Source organism: Pholis gunnellus, assembly GCF_910591455.1.
Source record: "Pholis gunnellus genome assembly, chromosome: 2".
NCBI classification, from domain to species: Eukaryota; Metazoa; Chordata; class Actinopteri; order Perciformes; family Pholidae; genus Pholis; species Pholis gunnellus.
In genome coordinates this window covers 11,351,501-11,375,865 of record NC_136536.1, presented here as the reverse complement: position 1 = coordinate 11,375,865, position 24,365 = coordinate 11,351,501, and the positions used below count along the sequence as shown (strand labels likewise).

Sequence of the window (24,365 nt, the reverse complement as noted above, 5' to 3'; positions counted from 1 at the left end):
GAAGAAGAGAGGTAGTAAAAAAAAAAAGGGGTAGAGAAAGGAAGAGCATGAGGAAGGGCGAGGCAGAGCAAAGAAGAGGGACAGTGAATGAGAAGGGAGAGTGTGGGTGAAAGAGAGGAAGAAAATGAAGAGCAGAGCCAGAGGGCAGAAGAAACACAAACAGGAGAAGCAGAACAAATGGGAATGTTGCATGTTTTACACGCTTGCTCCTCCCCTAAATATATCTGGAAAAACCCTGAACTGCTCCGTTACCTTCACATTCATTCTGCATAATGCATTATTATCTTGAACATTAGTGTAGCAGTGTTTTAATAAAGAGGTTTGAGTCTGTATCTTTTTCTCTTTGCGATCTCGCATCCAACTAAAATAGAAACTAATCAGGTCCAATTAAGAACCTTTGAAGAGAACAGCAGCAATTGACACCCCACCCCTACAAATACTTTTGTTATATTTGTGTCTGTATGCTGCTAAATGTGTTTGTGTCCCTCCCACTCAGACATAATGGTGTGTGTGTGTGTGTTTTGAGTGCCAGTGGAGAATAGGCAGTATGTTTCCATGTGCACAACAACCAGTCAAGGCTTTTAGCTCGGAAAAAAGAAAACGTATACCTCCACACACATAGACACACTGAGCCTGCATCACTTCATACATCGCTTCATCCCCTCCAACCATCCCCCCTCTTTCTTTCCTGCATGCTTTCATTTTGTCAGTTCCTCCTTTGTCCAGCCTCTATCTCTTTCACCCACACACTCACATTCATGCTCTCTCTCTTTCTCTCCCTCATCTCTCATACGTCTTGTTTCTTTTTCTTTGTCGTCTGTTCTTTCACTTCTGCAGCAAGGGAATCAGAGATGATTCTCTCTCTCTCTCTCTCTCTCTCTCTGGCACATTGTTCTTCCCTTCCTCTCCCCCTCTTATCCCTGAGCTCAGCTTCATGTCACAATGCGTGTTTATGTGTGTTAGTAGATGGTGCAGCCCATTGAAGGAGCTCCATTGTCCAAAACCTATTAAACAGTAACTTTTTTTTCTTAAACAATGAAAACCAATATATATTTATATATATATATATATATATATATATATTATGCGTAGAAACTGCCCACTACTGGTTGAGACCGGCTACTGCTACTGAATTTAGCTATTTGCTGATCTGGAGGCAGGTGACGTAGATGGAGGCAGCTTTCCCACGAACCCTCCCCCCCTGCACCCTCTTATAAACCCAACGACGTCTTCCAACTCTGCAGACTGCAAGAGTGTAGTATTAATTAGCCGTTAACCTTACAATTAGCCTGTGAATCGCTCATGTTAATTGTCCACATAGCTATCGCTAATGCTAATCACTAGCATACACATATCCCAGCAATGGATGTATGAAAAGAACGGGATACAGCGTTGGAGGCGCCACACCATACATTACTATCAGAAGTTGCTCTGTGGCACATGAACCATTCAGATGAAAATATACAGATCTCCCCCCCCCCCCCCCAAAGAGAGCGATCTCTTTGGGGGGGGGGGGGGGGGGGGGGGGGGGGGGGCCGAGCCTGGAGCTCCTATACAAATCTCTCCTATCCCTTCAGGCTAATTCAGATTTTTATTTTTGTGCCACATTTCCACAAACATATGTGTGACAGCTGAAGGAGCCGGAGCTGGTGATTTACAGTATATTCAATACATAACGATAAGAGCCTTCAGGTGAAAAGCCAGCTGCTGTATTGCTGTGTTGGCTGAGATTATTTCCCACACTATCTTCTCCCCTCTCCTGCCCACAGGATGCAATATTAATTGAGGAGGGAAAGTGGTGTGTGTGTGTGTGTGTGTGTGTGTGTGTGTGTGTGTGTGTGTGTGTGTGTGTGTGTGTGTGTGTGTGTGTGTGTGTGTGTGTGTGTGTGTGTGTGTGTGTGTGTGTGTGTGTGTGTTACAAAGAAAGAGACTGCTCATATCCAATTCATCATCTATTCTTTCTTTTACTTCCCTCCTCTTCCTCCTGTCCTGGGAGACAGAATGATGATCTTTTGTAGTTTTTTGTTTTATCTTGTATGCATGTAATTTATTCAATTAGATGTATTAAGATTAGTTCAGTCATACTCATGTGGTCATTAAACTCTTTTTTTCCGTTATTTCCTCAGCTATCTTATAACAATTAACGAACATCGTTTGTATCCTTTTTTATTTTAAAGGGTTAGTTTGGATTCACAAAAGTCACACGAAAACACAAACAAAGCAGTTCCCATGGTCTGCCAGGTAAAATGACCGTTGTTGTCAAAGGAGTATGCCGGCTTTGAAGAGAGCATAGATAATGGCTTCAGTTCCCCATCGGAAAGGGCTGTCTGACGACATGGTAAAGTGGTGGAAATATTCTACATATAGCCTACACTTTAATTGATATGGATTTTTTTTAGGTGTCTAGAATATGTTTTACAGCAGAACATTGCTTTAAATAAATCAGTATGTCTCGGCTCTCCGGATCTCTCTCTAACTGAGGATCATTTAGATTTTACCAGGATCGTATGCCTCAACAACGCTTTGAGCCTTTATGATGATCTAAATCTGACTGAGGTTGTTTCCAACTCCAAAAAAAAAAGCTGAATATTATGTTGAATGTAAATAAATCTTAAATATAGATGTCTCCTTGTCTGGGAAAATATGTGCACGGTTGCAAAGTTTTCCTCCGCTGGCTGGCTGTGTGTGTGTGTGTGTGTGTGTGTGTGTGTGTGTGTGTGTGTGTGTGTGTGTGTGTGTGTGTGTGTGTGTGTGTGTGTGTGTTACAGGATTGTTGTGTGTGTGTGGTCTTGCTTTCAGTTTCTCTGATTGACAGGAGGGAATTGGTGGAGAGGATTATTTATCATTAAGCAATGAGATTGATCTGTTCAGCTTGAGATTGCCATCAGCAAGATTAATTCTGCTGCTGATAATGAGTGACAATGAATCCGTCCCTGCGGCTGAACTAGACTCATATTTGGTACCTGGTCCTTTTCTCTATGCAGTGTTTCGAATGTGGATAGTACCTCCTCAGTGCAGATGGATTTCTCAAATCCGGGTTGAGTGAATCATAAATTGCGGCCGCTATTGACGGTAGCGTGGCTATTTAAAAATGGCGGGATTGTGCAGGATGTCCCATGTCGCGCTAGTGATGATTGACTAAACAGTGGTCTGCAGTGTTTTAACTCCACCTTCTAGAATCGGCTTGGAGCCTTTACCGAGAGAGAGTGAACAGAACAGTGAAGTTTTGGGCCGCACGGCTGAACAATGAGCTGAAACTCACGATGAAGCTCTGTGAAGCCGAGAGGAGCTGCAGATTCAGCTGATAATTCATCACTACCAGAGGCACCTCTCATATTATCACATTGTTTTTTTTCATTGCAATTTCATATATTTTTGTTAAACAAGTATTAAATATAGTCCGGTCGATTTCATTTTTATAATAGAACAGTAAATTAAAGCTAATAGCACAGTTTAAAGGCATCCTGTGGAGTTTACTTGTGTTAACAGTGCATCAGAACTCATTGTACTGTCCTTATATCTGATGTTGTCCATCCTGACTCCTCAGCAGTGAATGATATGGAGAGAACAGGACAGTGTTGAGTACCGCAGGCCTACATTTATATAACAAATGGAGCTCGGAATGTGTATGCTAATCATTATCATAATTGCTGAAAATGTATGCTGTTAATATAGATAATTACAGTCTTTGCACTTTCCACATTTGCATATGTGTTTTGTTGACGAGGCTGAAATCAGTTGAATGATTTTAGAGCAGATGAGAGTAAACAAACCATTCAAGTCATTCAGTTCAGTTCATTATGTCTCTCTCTCTCTCTCCGTCCTTTCCTCGTTCCTTTTTCCTCTCTTTCTCCTGCTGCTGTCGTCCCTTCCCTCGCAGTGTGAGGGAGGCATGGGGGCTTTACGGCTTGAGATTCTGTCCTCTATTCCTCTTGTTTACTGTTCCTCTTCTCTATGACTCTATATTTGTCTCCTCTCCTCTCTCCATTATTCTTCTCATCAGACCATTAAATAGGCTTTTGTCTCTGCCTATTAAACCTTAAACAATAATGTCCATTCAAGAAGGGTAAAGCTCTTTTCTTTTGTCCTTACTCATCCACCCCCCTTTCTTTTCTGTTGCTCTATAATAAATGATGATAATAAATGAATACATTTGTAGGAAATTTGAATAGCACTCTTTGTCTGCATAGTAATTTCACTATGTAATTCAGCCCATAAACAGGTCTGAAGGGACAGATTTTTGGCATGTCAGAATTGGTTGTGTATTTGATGTTGACTGTATATTAGTATATAGAAGTGCTTCAAATTTTAAATTTGGGTGGTGACAGACTGTGACCTCCAGCACGCACTGGGGCGGTTTACAGCGGAGTGTGAAGCGGTCGATATGAGAGTCGGTACCTCCAAGTCCGAGGCCATGGTTCTCCGAGTTGGGAGTGAGTTACCGCCCTCAGCGAGGGAGTTCTTGTGTCTGGGGGGTCTTGTTCATGGGTGAGGGTAAAGTGGAGCGTGAGATGGACGTGCGGCGTTAGCAATGATGCAGGCGTTGCACCGGACCGTTGTACGGAAGAGGAAGCTGAACCGGGAAACGAAGCTCTCCATTTACCAGTCTGTTTCCAGTTCTGACCCCCAGATATGGTCAGGGGCTTTGGGTAGTGACTGAAAGAATGAGAATGCAGATACAGGTGGCAGGCTGGGCTCAGCCTTAGTGATGGAGAGGGACAGGAGCTCAGACGGGGTAGACCCAGAACACGCTGGAGGGATGATCTCTCGTCTGGCCTGGGAACGCCTTGGAGTCTCACAGGAAAACGTTGCTGGGGAGAGGGACGTCTAGAATACTTCACTTAGCCTGCTGCCTACGTGACCCGGCTCCGGATAAGCGCATGAATAGGATCAAAAGTTCTCCACTCCTTTACAATCCAACCAGGGCATGTAAGACTTATACAAAGAGGGTTGGCAAATTAAATGAAAAATCACCTTAAAAGTGTCCTACTAAAGGTGTTTTTTGTCTTATTTGAAACTTATTTTGCACACGTAAACCTAAAATCTAAGCAAATTTATGTTGGAAGTTTATTTTTCGAAGACCCTGAATGCTTGTAACAAGCAGAAATTGTACAGTTTCTGTCACCCAGAGCGTCATAGTTTGAAGCGTAGGGCCATTGACCAAGCGGTGTTATTTGACGAGCTGGAAGTGAGCATGTGTACTACCAGTATTTCACCAGCACATGGCTGGTGGTAGTTTCCCCGCCTGAAGATTAGGGTTAGGAAAAAAACAACACAGTTGAAGATATTTTAGATTACAGGGAAACACTGTCCCCTCTGTTCTGGGAGAGAGAGGCATCCTTCCCTCCAGGCCTGCTCGCCATCTGACCCACGAGCTGCTGCATCGTCCATCAGCCTCTTAGAGCTGCATCAGCCCGCTCGCCCAGAGCCACCAAGGATGATGGACAGCAGTGAATTAGAGAGAGAAGTCGGTGAAAGGGCATGCAGGGATGGAGAGAAAGAGAGAGAGAGAGAGAGAGAGAGAGGAATTGAGAGTGTGGTTTCTGAGAGAGGGATGACAGTGGAGAAAACAAGCAGTGTGTGTGTGTTTGTGTTCCCTGTGGGCAGCCTGTGTGTGCTGCATTGTGTCACGTTGGCATCGTGGCTGGCTGGCGTTGTGCTCATCCCATCCTATTAGCTGGTTGACTGACTGCCCGGATCCTGCATTACTCTGCTGCACAGAGCGCTGACTCTGGATTACAGCATGACAGCTATTATCTCACCTCATTATCCTCCTCACCTGAGATGATGAATTTCATCATCGCGTAAAAGACTGACGCGGGCTTCCCCTGCAAGTTGCGCAGCGTAGCACTTGGCTCATTGGGTTTGTGTAATTGACTCAGTGCAGTGGTCGTACATCCACATGTTTTTAATGTCACTTTGGATACCTGCCAAGAGTTTGAATACTAGATGCTGTGTCACTTGAGCTGTGCTGAAATGTATTTGTAGAGAACAATGTTTGTTAAAGTGAGTGGTCATCTCACTTTAAGAAGCTTTACACAGAAGAAAACAGTCTAATTCAGACATACTTAACACCAGGCATACGTCAGCTACTTCAATACAGAATGTAAATTCTTAAACTTTTTAGTTTCAGATCTTAAAAACTCTGAAGCAGAATCTGGCTGACTTCAGGGAACTGCATCCGAGCCGATGCTTCTTGGCTGCAACTTTCTTCTGTTAGCATGCTAATTAATTCCTGTGTCTATGTTCGTTTAAGGAGGAGTTGGGTTGAAGTTTAAGTGTGTGTGTGTGTGTGTGTGTGTGTGTGTGTGTGTGTGTGTGTGTGTGTGTGTGTGTGTGTGTGTGTGTGTGTGTGTGTGTGTGTGTGTGTGTGTGTGTGTGTGTGCGTGTGTGTGTGTGTGTGCGCGTGTGCGTAAGCAGTACCAGGCTGTGACAACAGTGTCTTTGTTGCTCCTCTGCTGACTGTACCATCCTCGTATTCTACCCTCTATACTGAGGAGCCCTCCTACACACACACACACACACACACACACACACACACACACACACACACACACACACACACACACACACACAAGCACCAAGCCAATGTTTAGTTCACCCCAGATTATCAAAAAGGAGAATTTCTGACTTTTTCTGCAGTAAGTTTCTGGCAGCAAAGTGTTGACTCACTCCGTCTGCTGAAATACGGTAAAGTGTGATATTTCTTCACCTATCATATCTCTTTTAGACAGATTGGTATATAATGCTGCAGGAAATGTTATGCTTTAAAAGGGGTCAGTGACGGGCAGAGAAACACGGTGGGCAACTCGGTTAAGAAATACCCAGGCAGGTCAAGCAGAAAGTAGTTCAGTCAATGTTCGATCTTCTGTCAAACATTCTGCTCAAACAACTCAAACTGCCTCAGCATCGTTTAACTGCAGTAACACTGGCTTATTTCTGTGTAAATGATGAACCCTGTTCCTCCTCCTCACCAGTGTTCGCTCCAGCTGTAACAGACACACACACAGTACCAGGCTCGACCGGACAGAGTCATGGATGGTCATCTGTAGTGCTCGCCTCCTTCCTGCCTTCTCCATTCTTTATGTGATCCTCATCTTACCTTCTGTGATGTATTTATAATAATCAAAATAAATAAAATAAATAGTGGACATTATACATATACAGAAGTTAAATTGAGGGAACTAATTTTCTCATTTTTATTGTTCTTGCTGTTTTATTTCTCTCATATTTTAGCATCTACTGTTTTTTATTGTCTGATTTTATTGTCCATTTGTTTAAATGTGTTGCTTTTTTTGTAAAGCACTTTGTGCTACATCTCTTATATAAAACGTGCTCTTAAAAAAAAGTTTATTATCAAATACAGAACGGAGGGACAACAGATGGAGCGTATTTCTCTCTGTTACCGTTGTCTTTATATTAGAACCTGTAAACGTTCGTTTGCCTTTGCATTTTCCACCGCTGTCTCTGCCTCCGCAACTTTTGTACATCTATGCTCCAGGGGCAAAGGAGACGGTGCCTCTTCCTGTAATTCACCACATGAGCTACACGAGGCGCAGCATTGGCTGACTTACTGCCCTCACTTTAGGATATGTTGTCACATCTGGTTCTCTGCTGCAGTTTACAGCTGCCTTGAAAACGGCAATCAGAGCGGGCCTCTGTCTTTATCTCTCACTATCTATCTTGCTCTCTCAAATTGATCAGGCTTTTAGCTATCACTTTGCAAACTTGCCCTCTCTGCAGAGATATCATCGACCTGCTACAGAGCCAGGGTTTCTAATGCAGGGGCTTCTAGAGAAGGAGATATTTTGTGTCTGTGGTTGTGTCTGTTCTTCACGACCCGACTTTATACCAAGGAATGATTATCTGTCGGATTTACAGACGCTTCAAATGTGTGTCTGGTGAAATCTGTGCTTTTGAGCACATGCATTGTGTGTGTGTATGTGTGCGCGTGTGTGTGGGGGGGGGTGGTCCAGATGGCCCTCTGTAGGCTCCATGCTGGTGGACTATCAACACAGAGACTCATTGGAGATGGCAGGACACCTCAAAGACATTAGAGGACACACACGCACTGCAGGAGGCAGCTTTACTCTCCCTCTCTTCTTCTCTCTCGCCCCCCCCCCCCCCCCCTCCCCCTTTTTTTTATTCTGTAGGAATATGCATATAATGCTTATAGATCAACTTAACACCTCTTCATCCTGCTCTTCATGTCCCTCCTCTTCTCGTCTCTTTCACAATAATATTGTATTAATCATCTATAAATCTCACCATTTTAAGACAGAAATGTATACCCATCTCACTCTCAGAGCCAAAGGTGATGTCTTCGAATAGCTTGTTTTGTCTATAGAGATGCTCAGCAGCATCTTCAGCACAACTCAAGCATCTTCATGCATGCGTGTTGTTCTTTCTTCCTATTCTCGTAAATACGATATCTCAGGAACGTCTGGAGCGAATTCTTAAAATTTGGCACCAACGTCCACCTGGACTCATGGAGGAACTGGTGAATATTTGTTGGTCAAAAGGTCAATTTGTCAATTGTTGGTCAAAAACAATAATGCATATGCTCATTTTGACCATTCCACACAAATGCTTAATAGGATAAAATGATGGAGTGATGACTGGTTGGAGGAGGCATACAATCGGCAGTGGTAATACTAGTTTTTATAATGCAAGGCTGTTTTCAGTCTAAACTTCCTCTAACAGTCCAAAACTCAAAGATATTTTAAAGTTTACTATCATAAAGTAAAATAAAATATATCCAATAATCATGAATGAATAATCAATGGTCAAAATTGGTTGTTCTGAGAGTGGGTAAGGTCACTTTATGTATTAAAGATACAATACAGATTCATATAACAAATCTTGGAAAGGAATACTTTGGATCAGAGTTTTGTCACAATGAACCAGGTTGTGTATTTGTGTTCATGTGAGTACCAGCTGGTCCCATCAGTGAGGGAGTCGCCACCATGTGGAGGAGGGAGACAAAAAGAGCTCAGAGTGGCCTTTTTCAGAGTAAAGATGGTGTGTGTGTGTGTGTGTGTGAGAGAGAGAGAGAGAGAGAGAGCGAGAGAGAGGTGGGTCGTTGCTATGAGGATGCCAGGCAGGGCAGGACCATGCGGCGGCGGCGGTGCGACATGCAGGCACTGAGAGCTAGCAAGCAGCTCGTGCCGCGTCTTAGTGGGATAATCCATTATAATCCCACACGGGGGAGTCACCAGCTTGTTTCTCCTCCCCACCACCACCACCTCCCCTCCTTCTTCCCTCTTTCTCTGCCACAACCTCCCCTTGGCTTTCCATCCCTTGGGATAGGTGGCTAGGGAGGAGTTGGAGAAGGAGGGGGAGTGAAGGAATTAGCATCTGTTACCACTCTCGCTCAGGTTAGCTCCTTTGAGGAGAGGGGTGGGGGAGCCTCTAGCTGTCACTGCGTAGTGAAGCCACAAATGAAAAACGACAGGGGATGACCCATTAGAGCCTCAACCCTCCCTTTATATCCCTCCATCCCTCCTTCCATCTCTCCCTCTCCACTCCTCCCTGCTCCTTTGTACTTCCCGCTAACCCTCCAGTCTGTAGACTTCTCTGCCTCATCTTCTCTCTCTGAATCAATGTTTCTCTCCCTTCTCTTTCTCTGTTGATACTTTTTTTTTTACTTACTGTCCTCTCTGCCATCTTCATCTCATTTATTTCTCCTCTTCCTTCCTTTTATCCCTCCTCAGGTTTCCACTCTCCTCTTCTCCTGTTTACTTCTCTTCAGTCCCAGATCCATCCGCTTCTTTCCCCTGCAGCCCTTCTCTACTCACCCTCTTAGTTTTACTTGTCTCTTTCCTCTTCCTCTCATTCCTGCTTCTCCTCTACCTTCTCCTCCTCTTCCTCTTTTTCTTCCTCTGCAGTCTACTCAGCAATGCCCAGCCTGCTAATGACATAGAAATCGATTCAGTGCTCTTAATAGCTGACAGATAATTGTAGAAATGTAAAAAGCACCACAGGTCTGTTGTTGTTTTTTCGATATCAGGCATGTGGGGAGTTGTATGTATGTATTGGTGTCCTGTTGTCTTCAGATAACAGAATAATTTTTTCTCTGATGATGTGTGTAGTTGAGAGGTATTTCTGTTTTTGTGAGCATTACTTATAGATACAAGTGCAGTGCCCTTGGAATTTCAGAATGGGCCAAATGTATTTTGCCTCTGGTGCTTTGTCGATAATCGCTCTGTGCTTCCTTTGGTCCTCGGCAATATACCGGTGACACACCCAAGTCGTGGCTTTTCACGATCAGAAATACATGTGAAATACACTCTGGTTCATGGGATAAAACACCCGGGGTAGACTTAAGGCAAGGTAGGCAACCAGACAGCGACAGATTTTTTTAATATGTGAAGACATGAAAATGATTGAGTTACGTTATATGCTATCTCTGCTGCCACAACGCTCACCTGAAACCTATCCGTATACGTTCACTTGTTTCTGTTCACACAACATTTTAAATGCCACAAAATCCATCCACCTCTATGCATAAAGGTGGTATTAAAAAAAACATTGTAAACTCTTGAATTTGGCTCCCTGAGAGCTGTAGGTGCCCGGTCTGACCTTATCAATACATAGTAAAATTAATAAAATTTCAGTCACATTTTTAGATTTAATTGTGTCAATACTTAGTTTGACACTTATCATTGTACACCGTGAAACCTGAAATAGATAGTTCTACAGTGCAGTCATGGTATCGGAGAGAAATTCGATTAAAAACACATTTCACACTGTAAAGACTGGGGTTTCATCCAGGACACAAGTCCAGTACAATGTCCCACAGCTCACGAAGGTCAGGGTGATCTCTTCCCCCTGAGGTCATTGCTACATCCTATACCATTCGTCCATGTGACTGAGTGACGCACAGATTGCATACAGACACCCACACGAACACACATACCCACAGAGCAAACGGCAGGGTCATAAAATGTGGCCCTGTGTGACGGACGCAGAATCAGACAAACCTTTCTATTCACATGCACAATAGGAGCAAACGCACACACGGGCATGTTGTGTATTGAAGGCAACAATTTTTACACTTGCAATAATAAATCAAGTGCACACAAAGCCAGTGTATGAAATGTTCGCTACAGGCAACCTGCTGTCTACTGAGTCAAGGAGGGTCTGTGTCCTTCAGTTATTATTTACGATTTAAAACCTGTCTTGTGCCGATAGAAAACATATTTGCTCCAATGTGATTTCTTGGGTTGACTTTAGAAAGTCGATAAAGAAAGCTCCTGAGTGAAGAAGAGGAGTTTGAGCATAAAAAAGAAGTGAAAGAACTCAGATAGAGAAGCGACGAGGAGAAATAAATGCAGAGGACCCCCCCCCCCCCCCCCCCAGGCTTCTGTTTACATGGCCAGCGCATTAAAGAAACAATCTGCTTAATTAATGGCAAGGTTTTTAATCTGCCCTATGTAAATCAATGCACAAGTGCCCCCATCACTACAATAGAGACATTGATTTGTTGCTTTCCCCCCTGTGTATGGCTGAAATGTAAAATATCTTGTGACGATTATTAAATCACATCGATCGAAATGTGCTGCTTTGCTCCCATTCAGAGCTACACTCAGGTGATATATGTCTCCTTTTTTAATTAAAGGGCCGTTGCTCTCAAGTTCACAAGGACGTATATCTTCTGTCTGATTAGAAATGACTGCGAGTTGACATTACATGTGCGATTTGGTGGATGCTTTGCTCCAAAGGACAAAGTATCATCAGTGCATATTGGATATTTCCCAATATTTAGGCCGCAGATAGGATATTTTGCAAACTATCGTTAGCGGTGGAACTGTGCTCAGATAGTGTCCGATGGCTACGCAGCCGCCACCAGTCACACAGAGACGCACATCGGTGTTTTACAAAGATGCTGCATACACAGAATGAGGTCGATCAGCAGATCAGCTCTTTGGTTGTTTTAACTCTGACATTTTTTAAATTTATATCTGAAATAATAATCCACTTAAATGAATGAAATGCTGTTTTTTTTCTCCAAATTTTTTCTCCAAGCTTCAGCGACCTCTAATGGGGCTCGGGACCCAAGGTTGGGAACCAGTGTGTTTATAAGAGTAATGTAGGAGCGAGTGCATGGTAAAGTGAGAGGCAGTGACCGTGGATGCGCTCAGAGCAGACAGCTGTTGGTGATCTGAGCAGAAGAGAAATTAGCAGTTACGTTTTTAAGTGGTAGTGAATATAAAGTGTACGTTTTGAGACCCAACCCAAAGGTTCCTTTGTCTTGGTACCCAACTGCTGGCATGTTAATAATTGTCATGGGGTGCAGCCTCAGTCAGCACACTGACCAAACACGGTCCTGCTCTATACTAGGTTGCAGCCTAGTCTTCGTCCTCACGTTCACATAATTAACTAAATGCCAGCAGGCTGATGACTTTTGTACCTTTTCAACCTTGATGTGTTTTTTTTCACCCTTCGTATGAGTGACAAAGCAAGAGGGAAGTGAATTGAAAAGGCAGAGACAGGCGTGATTTACAACATGTGAAGGGCCCCTCACAGTTACACACACCCCGCGCTGCTTTGAGCTAACAGCTTGACAGTTAATACAACAGTTCGCACGCCGTAAACACAGAAACACACAACCTGCAGAGACACACCTGCTCTTGGACACACACTCATATTCCACATTCAATGACTTATACACACACATTGATGGAGATGTGTTTTGCCATGTTAGCTGATTCAGCATCCTCCTCCCAGTGGATTGTGGATTGAACAATGACTGACTGTCAAAGTCGTGGTCCACTTGTCCTGCTTCTCTTTGGGGACACACAGTCTTTTAGCCGTGTGTGTGTGTGTGTGTGTGTGTGTGTGTGTGTGTGTGTGTGTGTGTGTGTGTGTGTGTGTGTGTGTGTGTGTGTGTGTGTGTGTGTGTGTGTGTGTGTGTGTGTGTCCTTGACATTTGACTTCTTAAACACACCTGGTATCCCTCAAGGCTGCAGGGACAACACTAAACACTGCTATGCATCACAGTCACTGCACTCCTACCCAGAGACCTGGACATGAGGGAGTGGTGAGAGAGGGAGCGAAGGAAGGGTGTGACAAGGAGATGGAGAAGGACAGAGATGAACACGCTGGAAAAGAAACGGTAAAAGAGGAGGGAGAGATGGGGAAGGAAAGATGGCAGCAGGTGAAGAGGGACAGGTGGTCATGTAGGTAGAGAGTGAAAGGTCCCACTTTGGCTTTGCTCCGGTGTGTCCTTGACAAATGATCCTTGTCATCAAGTGCTGAGTCACGAAAGACTGAAAGTAAAAGCTTCACACTAAAAGGAACACTCCACCAAGTATTATCAAATACCCTGAAGGCTTGAAAGGCTGCTATGAAAATGATGAAGTTTGTTCCTTTTGAGGAGGACAGCAGCTGTAGTCAATTAAAGGAGAATTACAACATAGACGTGTCAAAATGTCCATATAAACATTTTTTTCATGCCATTCCAGCAGCTAAATCCACTTTACCACTCTTGATCCATATGATCAGAATGTATTAAATTGGCTTCACCAATACATTTCCATGCTACCAAAGCCCACAAACGTGATTGGTCAATACTACTTGGACAAGAAATGGAAACCAGAACATTTAGATACCAAAATATTGTTGCATTCACATGCAGGATCTTTTTGTAGAGATTAAAGTAAATGCAACTTCTGTCAGAGCAGTGGAGCTTTGAAAAGACAACAGAATAACATGGAAGTAACATATTAAGCGATGTTGTGTTTGGAACAGCAATCATATTTTTAATCATCAAATCACAAAGCTAGAACTGAAACGATTATTAATTATTTATTGGCAAATGTTTTGGGAATCGGTTGTCATTTAGTTGTGTTTTAAGCATAAATCCCAAACATTTCCAGGTTCCAGCTTCTAAAATGTGAGGATCTGCAGCTTTTCTACTTTTGTATCAAACTAAACTGCATTAGTTTAGTTTTAGGTTTGGATTTGATGGTCACAACAAGACAAGACATAGTAGGACATTTTATGGACCTTTTCACAATTTTCACAAATATTTTATAGACAAAGTGGTTCATTAAAAAAATGTATGCATACTTATAATGGAAATTTACATTGGTTGTAACCTTAGTAACACAAGAAATAAATTCATCACAACATATTTAGTAGCTAACTGGCTATGAAGATAGCTAACAAAGCTAAATTCATGCATCAGTAGTTGTTTTCTAGATTGCTAATTTAATAACTATTAACTCTGAATTGGAAATCTTTAACGATATCCACAGTTAACTGTATTATGAAAGGCACGGGAGGAGGACACAATACTGTTGTTTGTGAGATGACGGTAAAAGAGGAAGGGGAGGGGACAGCAGGTGATAAAAGTAGAAAGAATGAGAAAAGTATTACATTTTTGTCTCCAATATCAGATAAAGATGTGGAGTGAAGGAGAACGTAGACTGCAAGAATCTAACTATGACATTCGGAAGTTAACACGTGTTGAACCTCATCATGCATCAGGTTTTTCAGAATTGTCATGACGTCCAGAAGAATAAGAGGCAGACTTTCAGGATCTAATTTCTCGTCTTTCCCTGTGCAGTTTCCGTCTGCTCATTTAATCCAATTTCTAAATCTATACGGACTGATATGGTAATGAAAATGAAACTCCCAACCTGTCCTTTGATATTATTCCATGTTAAAAAGCTCTCTGTCAACAGGCTCTTTTCCAGAATTTTTTTGAAGTCTTCTTGTTAAACTACTTTTAGAAAGAGCATCTCTTGATTCCTCTGATCTTAATACATTTAGACCTATTTCTTAGCTCCCTCCTTTAGCTCCTTTAGCTAAATTTAATTCATGCAAACTGTATTTTTGAGAAATTCCAATCTGGTTTTAGATAATTCCATCGTACTGAAAGTGCTCTTCTTAAGGTCTTAAATGACTTATTGATGTCAGCTGATGCTGGTCATAACTATTCATTTAAGCGCAGCATTTGATACCATTGATCAAAATATCCTCTCGGACTGTCCTGTGACTTGGGTGAGTATCAGTGGCACCGCTCTGCAATGGTTTAGCTCCTCCCTGAAAGACAGTTGTTTCTGCGTTTGTATCGCTGATTCCATGTCAGCTGCAACAGGTGTTCACTGCGGGGTGCTCCAAGGATCGGTGCTAGGTCCAGTTCTTGTTTCCATTTACATGCTTCCTCTTGACCACTTTCTACTCGGTATTAGTATCAACACAGACTACACTGAACCTGCAACCAACACTTTGAACACTGTCAACCTGCTAAACAAATCCACAAATGCATGTCACAAAATCTCCTTCAGCTAAATGCTGATAGGACAGAGAATTTGTTCATACGTCTTGTTGTACAATAACCAAAATATAGGTACATAAAGGGACATACAGGTGCAGGATTTAGTGGTCCGCCACTAACACACACTGCACAGGATTAAACAACAAATTGTTGTGCCTTTCGTTCTCAACACCCCGCGTCTGTCAAATCAGACTGTTGTCTTTGCTATCATGTAGTGTGATAGCGGCAGAATAGGTGAGAGTAGAAAAGAAAGAGGCAGGAAACATTACCATGGGGAATAGAGGTAAAGGATGAGGAAGGCTTTAAGAGAGAATATGAAAAGAGAGAGAGAGGCTGCTCCCTGTTTAGCAGGTGTGTTCAGAGAGAGGAGAAAAACAGAAAGACTAGACGGTGAGAGAAGCTGAGGAGGAGAGCAGGGATCCCTCACGGTTCTGTCATGGAGGGATTGAGGGATGCAGAAGCAGTGACAGCGGTCTTGCTGCTGAGGGGGGGGATTTGTGTCAACGCGGCAGGAATTAGGTTGGCCTTCGCCACCACGCATGAATAGTCCTTACACACTCATAAATACAAGCCATGCTTTGCTACCTCCAGGTCCCATGGCTCACCACCTCTCATTTCCCTTTTTGTTCGTACTTCACTCCCTATCTCTCGATTTCAAATTCATGCTTTATTAGCACGAACATGATTATCATTAATACAGCCAAATCAGGCCGGGTTGAAGATGTAATTGTAATATTAAAGAATAGAAGACAGCAAATCTAGTCTGCACGTTACAACACGAATGGAAATACTCTTTACTAGACAACATAGTACTATATACTAATCCAAATAGATAAATGATAAAGTAAGATATATTCTAACAATATCATGATAATGACGAGAGCCAAAAAAGAAAAGATACAATAAAAAAAATGTCAAAATCTCCCCCATGTGCCTATCCCTTTGACTTAATCTCTCTTCACCCTTCCCCGTCCCATCCCCCATCTCAATCCTCCCTCATCCTTTCCCCCCTCTCCTCCTGCTGCCCCCACCCCCGAGCCATGACCCTCTCCCTCGCCTCTCCTCCACCTCCTCCTACCACCCCCCTCCTGACCTCTTTCCTTCTGCCTGGCTATGCCTCCCTCGATAGTGTAATGCCCTCTCTCTCACTCTCTCTTTTTCTCTCTTTCTCTCTCTCTCTCTACCCTGGTGCCTCTACCCATCTCTCCCTCTCTCCATGCAGCGGTATGGGCTCCACCCCTCCCACCCCGACGAACGAATGACACAGTCGATACCATCCACAGCCCCCACTCTCTTTCTCCATTTCTTCTGCGTTTTTCTTGTGCTGTTGACTCATTCAAATTACCTCCTCTTCCTCTGTTGCCTTTTATTTCCTTTCTCTATCCTCCAATCATCCTCAGTTGGAGCTTGCGTTCATTGTTTCTATTTTAACTCGTTCACTCATTCTGCACTGTCTCATTCAGCTTCTCTCTATGTTCTGTCGAAATCTCCCCATTTATCCTTTTCCATCTGTCTCTATGTTTGTGATGCTAGAAATATTGTAGTGCATATAAATGCAGCTCTAATGAAACAGTAAACCACATATCGGGTAAAATTGGAAGTTGCATGCAGGCTCCATCATTCCTCTCTGTGTCTTCGTGAAGGAAGGAAAGTGTCATGTGTTCCAGGACTACGGACCAGAAGTCTATTCAGATCACAAAACCTAACGGTCAGTTGGACAGGCATCCATCCGGCCAGCCAGCTAGCTTGGCACAGACCATTTATTCCATGATCACTTATTTAGTAGCCTGTCTGTCTTAAAAGAGATACAGAGAGAGATAAAGATCATGAACCTGCTCCAGCAATAAATACTGAAGTATTTAATACTAGTTAAACCCCCTTTCTTTGGTGTTTCATGGATCATCAATCCTCAAAAACATTGTATCCATTCTTAGTTAATAGTTCACATGCAAAGGTTTTTAGCAGACAGTGGCTCAGATTGCACATTTAACTTGCGTATAATTACACAGTAAACTTTCTTTACCAAGATGTAATGCATATTGCTGTGTGTTCTTTATACTGAGACAATTTTCCTAAAATTAGATGTAAAAAATTCACCATATGTTCTTTGCTACAGTATTGCAATAGATTGAATAGCAACCCCTGTATCATGTGTATCGTATTCTTGCAAATATACAACCCTATTACTTATTGATGCGTAAGCAGTATCAACAATTTATTAATGTGATATTTCTTTTTCTGCATAACAAGTGCTTCTACTTTTGATAGTTAAATACACATTTTTGAATTGTTGTTTTGTTACTTTTCCTTGAGTAAATGATGTGAATACTTCTTCCACCTCTGCCGACTCCCCAGATAGGGAACTACTGGTCGAGAATTTAAATATCGTAGGAGGAACTTGACTAACAAAATGCGCAGGAGGGATGAAGCTAACTGCACAGTTTAAGTTAGTTTTGTTCTGGTTGTAGCTTTGAATTGAAACGTATGCTCTCACACTGTCCATGGTAAAACAAAAATGGCGTTAATAACGATGACGAGGTTAAGAGGATGTTACTGTGATTCAGAGAAAGTGGGAGGAAGACGAGCTTGGTGACGATGATGATGATGATGAGGCGGTGGTGGTGTGTTGAGGTGGGGGAGGTGCGTCTGTCATAATGCAGGGTGTTGACTGTGTTATTGTCTGGTCAGGCTGCAGACTGGATGGGTTTAATTAAATAAACAGACACTGCTCCACTCGACCCGTAACTATTGCCTCCACAGCAGCTGTATGCAGTCTCTCTCTCTCTAAGGACTCGCACTGCATTTCCCTCATAACACAAAAAAAACCACATCTCTGGTGCGTTGGAGGAACAACCCAAGCTGAACCAACCATTTGTTAGCCACAATGTTATCTTGTACACCCTCATTGTAATTGTTGGTATCCGTGAAGGCGTAAGCAGTCCTTGGCTTCAGAATGCTTTAATAATTTGAGGACTCATTATTTTCCTCCCACCAACAGAGATTATTTCCTCTCAGAGTTATTGCTGTCACAGCCCCACTGGTTACAGGAAGACAATAACTGTCCCCCAATTTCATTCCAGCTGTGAGAGAGATGTGTCTGTTATGGAGATGTTTGCTATCTTACTGATGAATGATCCTTTTCATAATTCCCTTGCATGAAAAATACAGGGATGTACACAATAACATGAACACTTAAGCAATGTCGAAGAGAGTGTGCACATAATATCACTGTGAAGTCGGAGTCAAGTCAGTGGTGGTGTATGATGATTTATGAGTCTGTAGCTTGTGTTGTCATTATAGATTACATTATTAGACTATAGGTTAATTATGTTTTTTGTACAAATACAGCATAATGCGATCTAACAGTAAAGCATGGAGAAATAATATTTTTTTGAACCCTCGAACAGAAGCAGAGAAGTTTGTAAGAATGTCATACACAGATGTGGCTGCTTCATGAAGGACGCCTGCCATCTGCTGGGCCCTTTAAAATAGCCATGAAATTATAGTATGAATGTGTCACACTTACACGCATAACAGCGATCATATGACATAATTATAGGTCTTTGAAATGAGTTTCTACATTTGCTGTGTATGTTGTCGTTCCATGCGCCAAATGCACTTACTGCAAAAAACATACAAACATGATAATAGTGACATTATGTACATAATGCATGTAGCTTATTGTCTGTGTTAGATGTCAAAGCTAACTATAATTCTTCTGAAGTTTGATTCTTTTTCTTATGTTCATGTAACGCTAAGGTCATCCAGTTATTATGATCTATATCTGGCCCGAGGGAGTGCAGAATTACAAGCTTGTTCGGGTGGCTCTATGCTTGTGGAAAGCCTGGAAAGCCCTAAATTTCCATGTTGACGGATTTACTTTCATGTTTAGATTTATGTAGGGGCTACACAGACATCATAAATATGAGCTGCATATTTGTCCCTTCTTGTTGTTAGTGTCTTCATCAGTTGATAATGTGAGGAAATGTCCGTCATTCTCTTATCACATCCCACTAAACACACGGCTCCAGCTGTGTGCTCATCAGCTGCTGGAAATAAACACCACAAATATGAAGCAACAACAGTTTAGCAACAGAAATACGTGTTTCTCAATCTGTGAAATTGAACCTCTCCCTCTCCTTTCAGAGGATTCCTCATCAGAGAGCGGCAGTGGAAATGGCCTGCCTGCCCTGACCCCTCCCTCCTCCGCTGTGACGGACGGCACCATAGTCGGGGAAACAGAGGTCATCAATGGGATCGGTGGCCCAGCCCCACTGGACTTCAGCACGCCTACTTCCTCCTCCTCCTCGTCCGAGGACCAGCAGCCGATGAACCTCAGTGACCCTCCCCCTCAGCGCCTTCCCCTGTCCACCTCACATCTGCCCGTCACTGTGTCGGCCGCGGCTGCAGCGCTGCTCGGAGCTCTGCATCCCAGCGCGCCCGAGGAGCTCCGCAGGAAGTACCCACTGGCTGCCAAACCTCCCCTGGTTCCACACCCTGCCCTGCCTCTGCCGCTGCCGCACACACACACCCCTCACACACATAATGCACACACTCCCAACACACACTCCCAGTCCCACACACACACTGCCGAGCTGCGATTGGATCGAGATGGCAGGGACTACGGGGGCAAGGTGAGACCACACAGCAGACATACACATGAATACAGACTGTGCATACATATACACGTACAGGTAATTAGCTCTAATGCTAAGGAATATTAAAATAATAATAATAATTAAAAATGATTGCAAAGTGTTTCGAAGCAGCATTCACGAGGTTGACATTAATTTTCTAAATCAACATTTGAATGCTTCAAAGCTTCTTTTTTTTGCACGTCCATTTATTAAAGATTAGGCTGCACTAATGTTATTAGTGTTATACTATTTGTAGAACTAGTGGTGAATGTGTAGGATTGTTCCAACTCGTGTGACCCAAACATTTCCATTAACTCCACAGCGTTAAGTCCAAAAGTCAACAGTAATGGAAAAAAAGGTATTATAGATGTAATCATTTCCAAAAAATCACAACATGTTTTTATTTAACAAAATATTCGGCTTCAATCCAAATTTGCTGGCGTTTAGCCTTTCAAAAACTTTCACTGAGGTGGAAGGTTTGCTCTTAATTAAGCTTCTTAAAAACCTCAATAGAAGCTTTGAATGTAAAAATAAAATCCATTCTGCACAGCCCACAACAAAACAAAACAAGCCAGTTTACAGGGCATAGTTGCAAAGACTTAACTGATGGCTTATGTGTGTGTTCAGTCCCCACAGTACAGTTCGGGTGGCAGTTACGACAGCGTGAAGATGGACTTGGGTGCCGAGGACCTGACCACAGGGCGCCAGGGCGGCCCTGACGATGATGACGATGACCATGATGACCACGATGACAACGACAAGATCAACGACACAGAGGGAGTCGACCCAGAGAGACTAAAGGCCTTTAATGTGAGTCAGATACAGTGTGTTGGGTCTCACATGATGTCCCACTGGGATCAAGTAGGTGTCTCATTATATTCATAAAGAAAACATATTGAAGACCTGACAATTCCTCTTTTAAAACCTGTCAACAATGAATGCAGCTTTAACACACATTCAAATATAAACTGTAGTGAAGGAAGTAGCAGTACCACAGTGTAGAGCTAATTTTGATTACTTTATATACTGCTATTCCCCCTTTATCTTATTTATCCTTTAATAATACATAATTGCTGTAAATAAGTGTTCTGGACATTAGTATAAAATGGGAATATTCAGATAAAGTACAAGTACTTCAAAGTCATACTAAAGTTCAGTACTTGAGTAAATCTACCTCGTTACTTTCCACCACTGCATATACTCGTACTTTAAGACGACAACTAAAAGCAAGGTATCCGCGGCTACGCTTTTCTCTAACAGCCGTGTTGACTTCCTGCAGATGTTTGTGCGTCTGTTTGTGGACGAGAACTTGGATCGGATGGTTCCCATCTCTAAACAGCCCAAGGAAAAGATCCAGGCCATCATCGAGTCGTGCAGCAGACAGTTCCCAGAATTCCAGGAACGCGCCCGCAAGCGCATCCGCACCTACCTCAAATCCTGCCGACGCATGAAGAAGAGCGGCATGGAGGTAATGAGCCTGTTAGTTTGTCTGTTAGCGGGGTGTCATCTCAATATTTTCTGTTAGTAAAGAACAGCTGTGACTTACACGTTATAGTTCCCCAGAAATGTGTTGTTTGGTCTGACCAACAGTCCAAAACCAAAATTAATTCAGTTTTTGAATTGTATAAAACAGGGAAAGACAAAACATGTTGTACTCTAATAGTTGCAGCTCTATGACAAAGTAAGACGTTTAAGAGACTGTAATAATCGTAAAATAAGAGTAGTTATTGCGGTAATAGTATCAATATTTTTATCAGTTGGGGCTAGTTTTTTAAACAGTCAACAAATGTAACGTTTCTAAGTTACAGCAGTTGGAGAAATGTGTTAAATTCATTCCGTGCAGCTCTGCGATGCAGACCTGATACCTGCTCACAGAAAGCTTTTAGGCTGAACAAATGTTGTTACAAATAGAATTAAAGGTAATTAATGGGAATGTAGATAAATAAATATGAATATATAGCTTGTTGTGGTAGTGTGGGTTAACACTATTGTATTATCAGATGAACTATGGACTCATTTAAACCTCTTCAATCTAACCACTGAGTAGACGGCAGCGGACATTGAACCAAACAAAGTGTTCTCTCAAAAAAGCATTTGTTTGCAGTTTTGCCCCTTACATGACTTTCATCAGTTTGACATTCGCTGCTGATTTCTTGTGTATATTTACCTTATAAAAGATGTCTGTCGTCCCAAAGTGGTGGCCAAAATCTATTTGTAGTTCATCTTTAACTACATGACTGATTATTCCTTTCAATGTTTATTGTCTCAGTAGTCAGAGTTAATTCAGTTTGCAGAATATCGAGACAAGTATCAAGTGACAAACTGACTTGCAGGGACAGATCTGTGCTGTCAATACGTTTCAGGAACCAGCAGGGTGTGTGCAGTGACACAGATGATTAATGCGCTGCAATCTTTACTCGTGATTGAAAAATAATAATCTCTTTGACAAAGACTCTCATACTGGCAGTGAGAGTCATTACCATACGGGAGAGAATGGCATATGGAGTATGGCGAAAGCGATGGCGGAAAATCACAAGAAGCATCTAGGAAAAGTGTCTTGTCACTGTAACGAGAATAGCTGGTCCACCTTAAAGGTCAGGCCACCTTAAGTGAGCCTGGGCCGAAGATGACCGTGACTTCGGGGAACACATACTGCACTGCTACCTTCACCGTTTTAACGTTGCTGCTAACTCCATACCCCCCCCCCTGAAATTGTGTGACAGGCAACAATCACACTGACTATAAAGATGAGTCATTGAAATGTCTCTGCTACCCCCCAGTGGTGAAGCATCATGCTACACATGTATTTATACACAGTACTGTAGTCATCAGCGAGGTGTACTTCACTGTAAACTGTAAAGGCTCAATGTTTCTTTCGATATAATTTGCATTATGCTCTATAATCATAGGAAACGATGCCCTCTGGTATATTATAGTTGTTATAGATTGGATACCTCAGCATATGTACCGGTACTAACTAAAAGAATGTGTCTATCTAATGTAAAAATAGAAAACAACGTGAAGCTCATTAGCTCTCTTATTACCTCTTTATCATTTCAGAAGGCAGAGCTCTTTGCGTGGCTGAAAGTAGTGATAATAATAATAATGATGATAATAATAGCTTTATTTATACAGCACATTTTAAAACAAAGTTACAAAATGCTTTACATGGTTGAACCAGGAACTGGTTATTGTATAACTGCAACAATAAAATCAAACAATATAGAAATAAAATAGAAATACGACAAACAAAGCGATACCATGAAACGGATAGGATATTAAAATAAAATGGTGTGCTCGCATTAATATAAAGCTTTGATAAAGTAAACCTTTGCTGTTGAGATTTAAAAGTGAAAACTCTTTCAGCTGTTTCTCCATGCTAATGTTAAAAGACAGATGTTTCTAACAGGTGTTGTCTTCATGTAGTTTTCCTGCCATACACAAACAAACTGAAGATATTTGTTACGTGTGTCGTGTACTGTTCAGTAAATAATCACATTCATTCCCGTCTAATGTAATCATTATTTAACTACAACATAAGAAGCACAGTCAGTATCCTCCTGTATGTAAATCCACTTGTATTAGTTGATGGCATAACCACCTGTCGCTCTAATTCACTCAATAATTGAATTCCATGACATCATTGTGTTGTCTGCAGACCCGTCCTACTCCACCTCACCTTACCTCAGCCATGGCTGAGAACATCCTGGCTGCCGCCTGCGAGAGCGAATCACGCAACGCTGCAAAGAGGATGCGCCTCGATGCCTATCATGTAAGTGTGTGTGTGTGTGTGTGTGTGTGTGTGTGTGTGTGTGTGTGTGTAGCCTAATTCATGTGAAAAGGAAAAAAACATTACTTGATGTTTTGTATTTGACTAATTAAATCTACATAGAAGCCTCGCAGGCTGGCCAGTTCAGTAATGAGCTGTTGATTGAGAATCACTGTAATACTGAGAGAAATATGTGTGTCGTTACGCCTGCCGACCTGAGTTGTAGTTAAACAGAGTTAATGATCAGTGGGTGAAGCTAAAGAATTGCAGTTAATCTGGTTAAATGAGTTGTTAGTATGTCACAAACTGCAAAACACAATCCAGCCACACTGACACATCTATGTGATCCAGTAAGTTAAGTTATTATTCTACAGAAGAAATACTGGTTTATTTTACATTTTGTGTCCACAAAAGATGACTTTTTAAAATCACCATGATCACTAAAGGGGCACTCGGAGAGCGCAGACCTCAACCAAGGCCATTTCCAGAACTGAAAAATAATTTGTGTATCCGCCAGGTGATTGTATCTACCCCAAAAATGTAATGTTTACCTCCTTGGCCCCCCAACTCAACAGTTCCACTAAGTTCTATGAAAATTGGGCCATTGGTTTTTCCGTAATCCTGTTGACGAACAGACAAACAAACAAACCAAAAGCCTAATGCCTCACATGCG

At 42.3% G+C, this 24,365-nt stretch overlaps 1 protein-coding gene across 1 annotated transcript in view; it reads left to right on the top strand.

The window, feature by feature from the left end:
• The window catches only part of LOC306708239 (nucleolar protein 4-like), a gene marked incomplete at both ends in the record, with an annotated part of 123,456 nt that overhangs the window by 97,394 nt on the left and 1,697 nt on the right, over nt 1–24,365 (top strand). The window contains 4 exons of the mRNA XM_079176024.1: nt 19,433–19,920; nt 20,551–20,733; nt 21,203–21,391; nt 23,582–23,695. Of these exons, the coding sequence (XP_079032150.1) occupies nt 19,433–19,920; nt 20,551–20,733; nt 21,203–21,391; nt 23,582–23,695 (974 nt within the window). The remainder of the gene's footprint in view (nt 1–19,432; nt 19,921–20,550; nt 20,734–21,202; nt 21,392–23,581; nt 23,696–24,365) is intronic.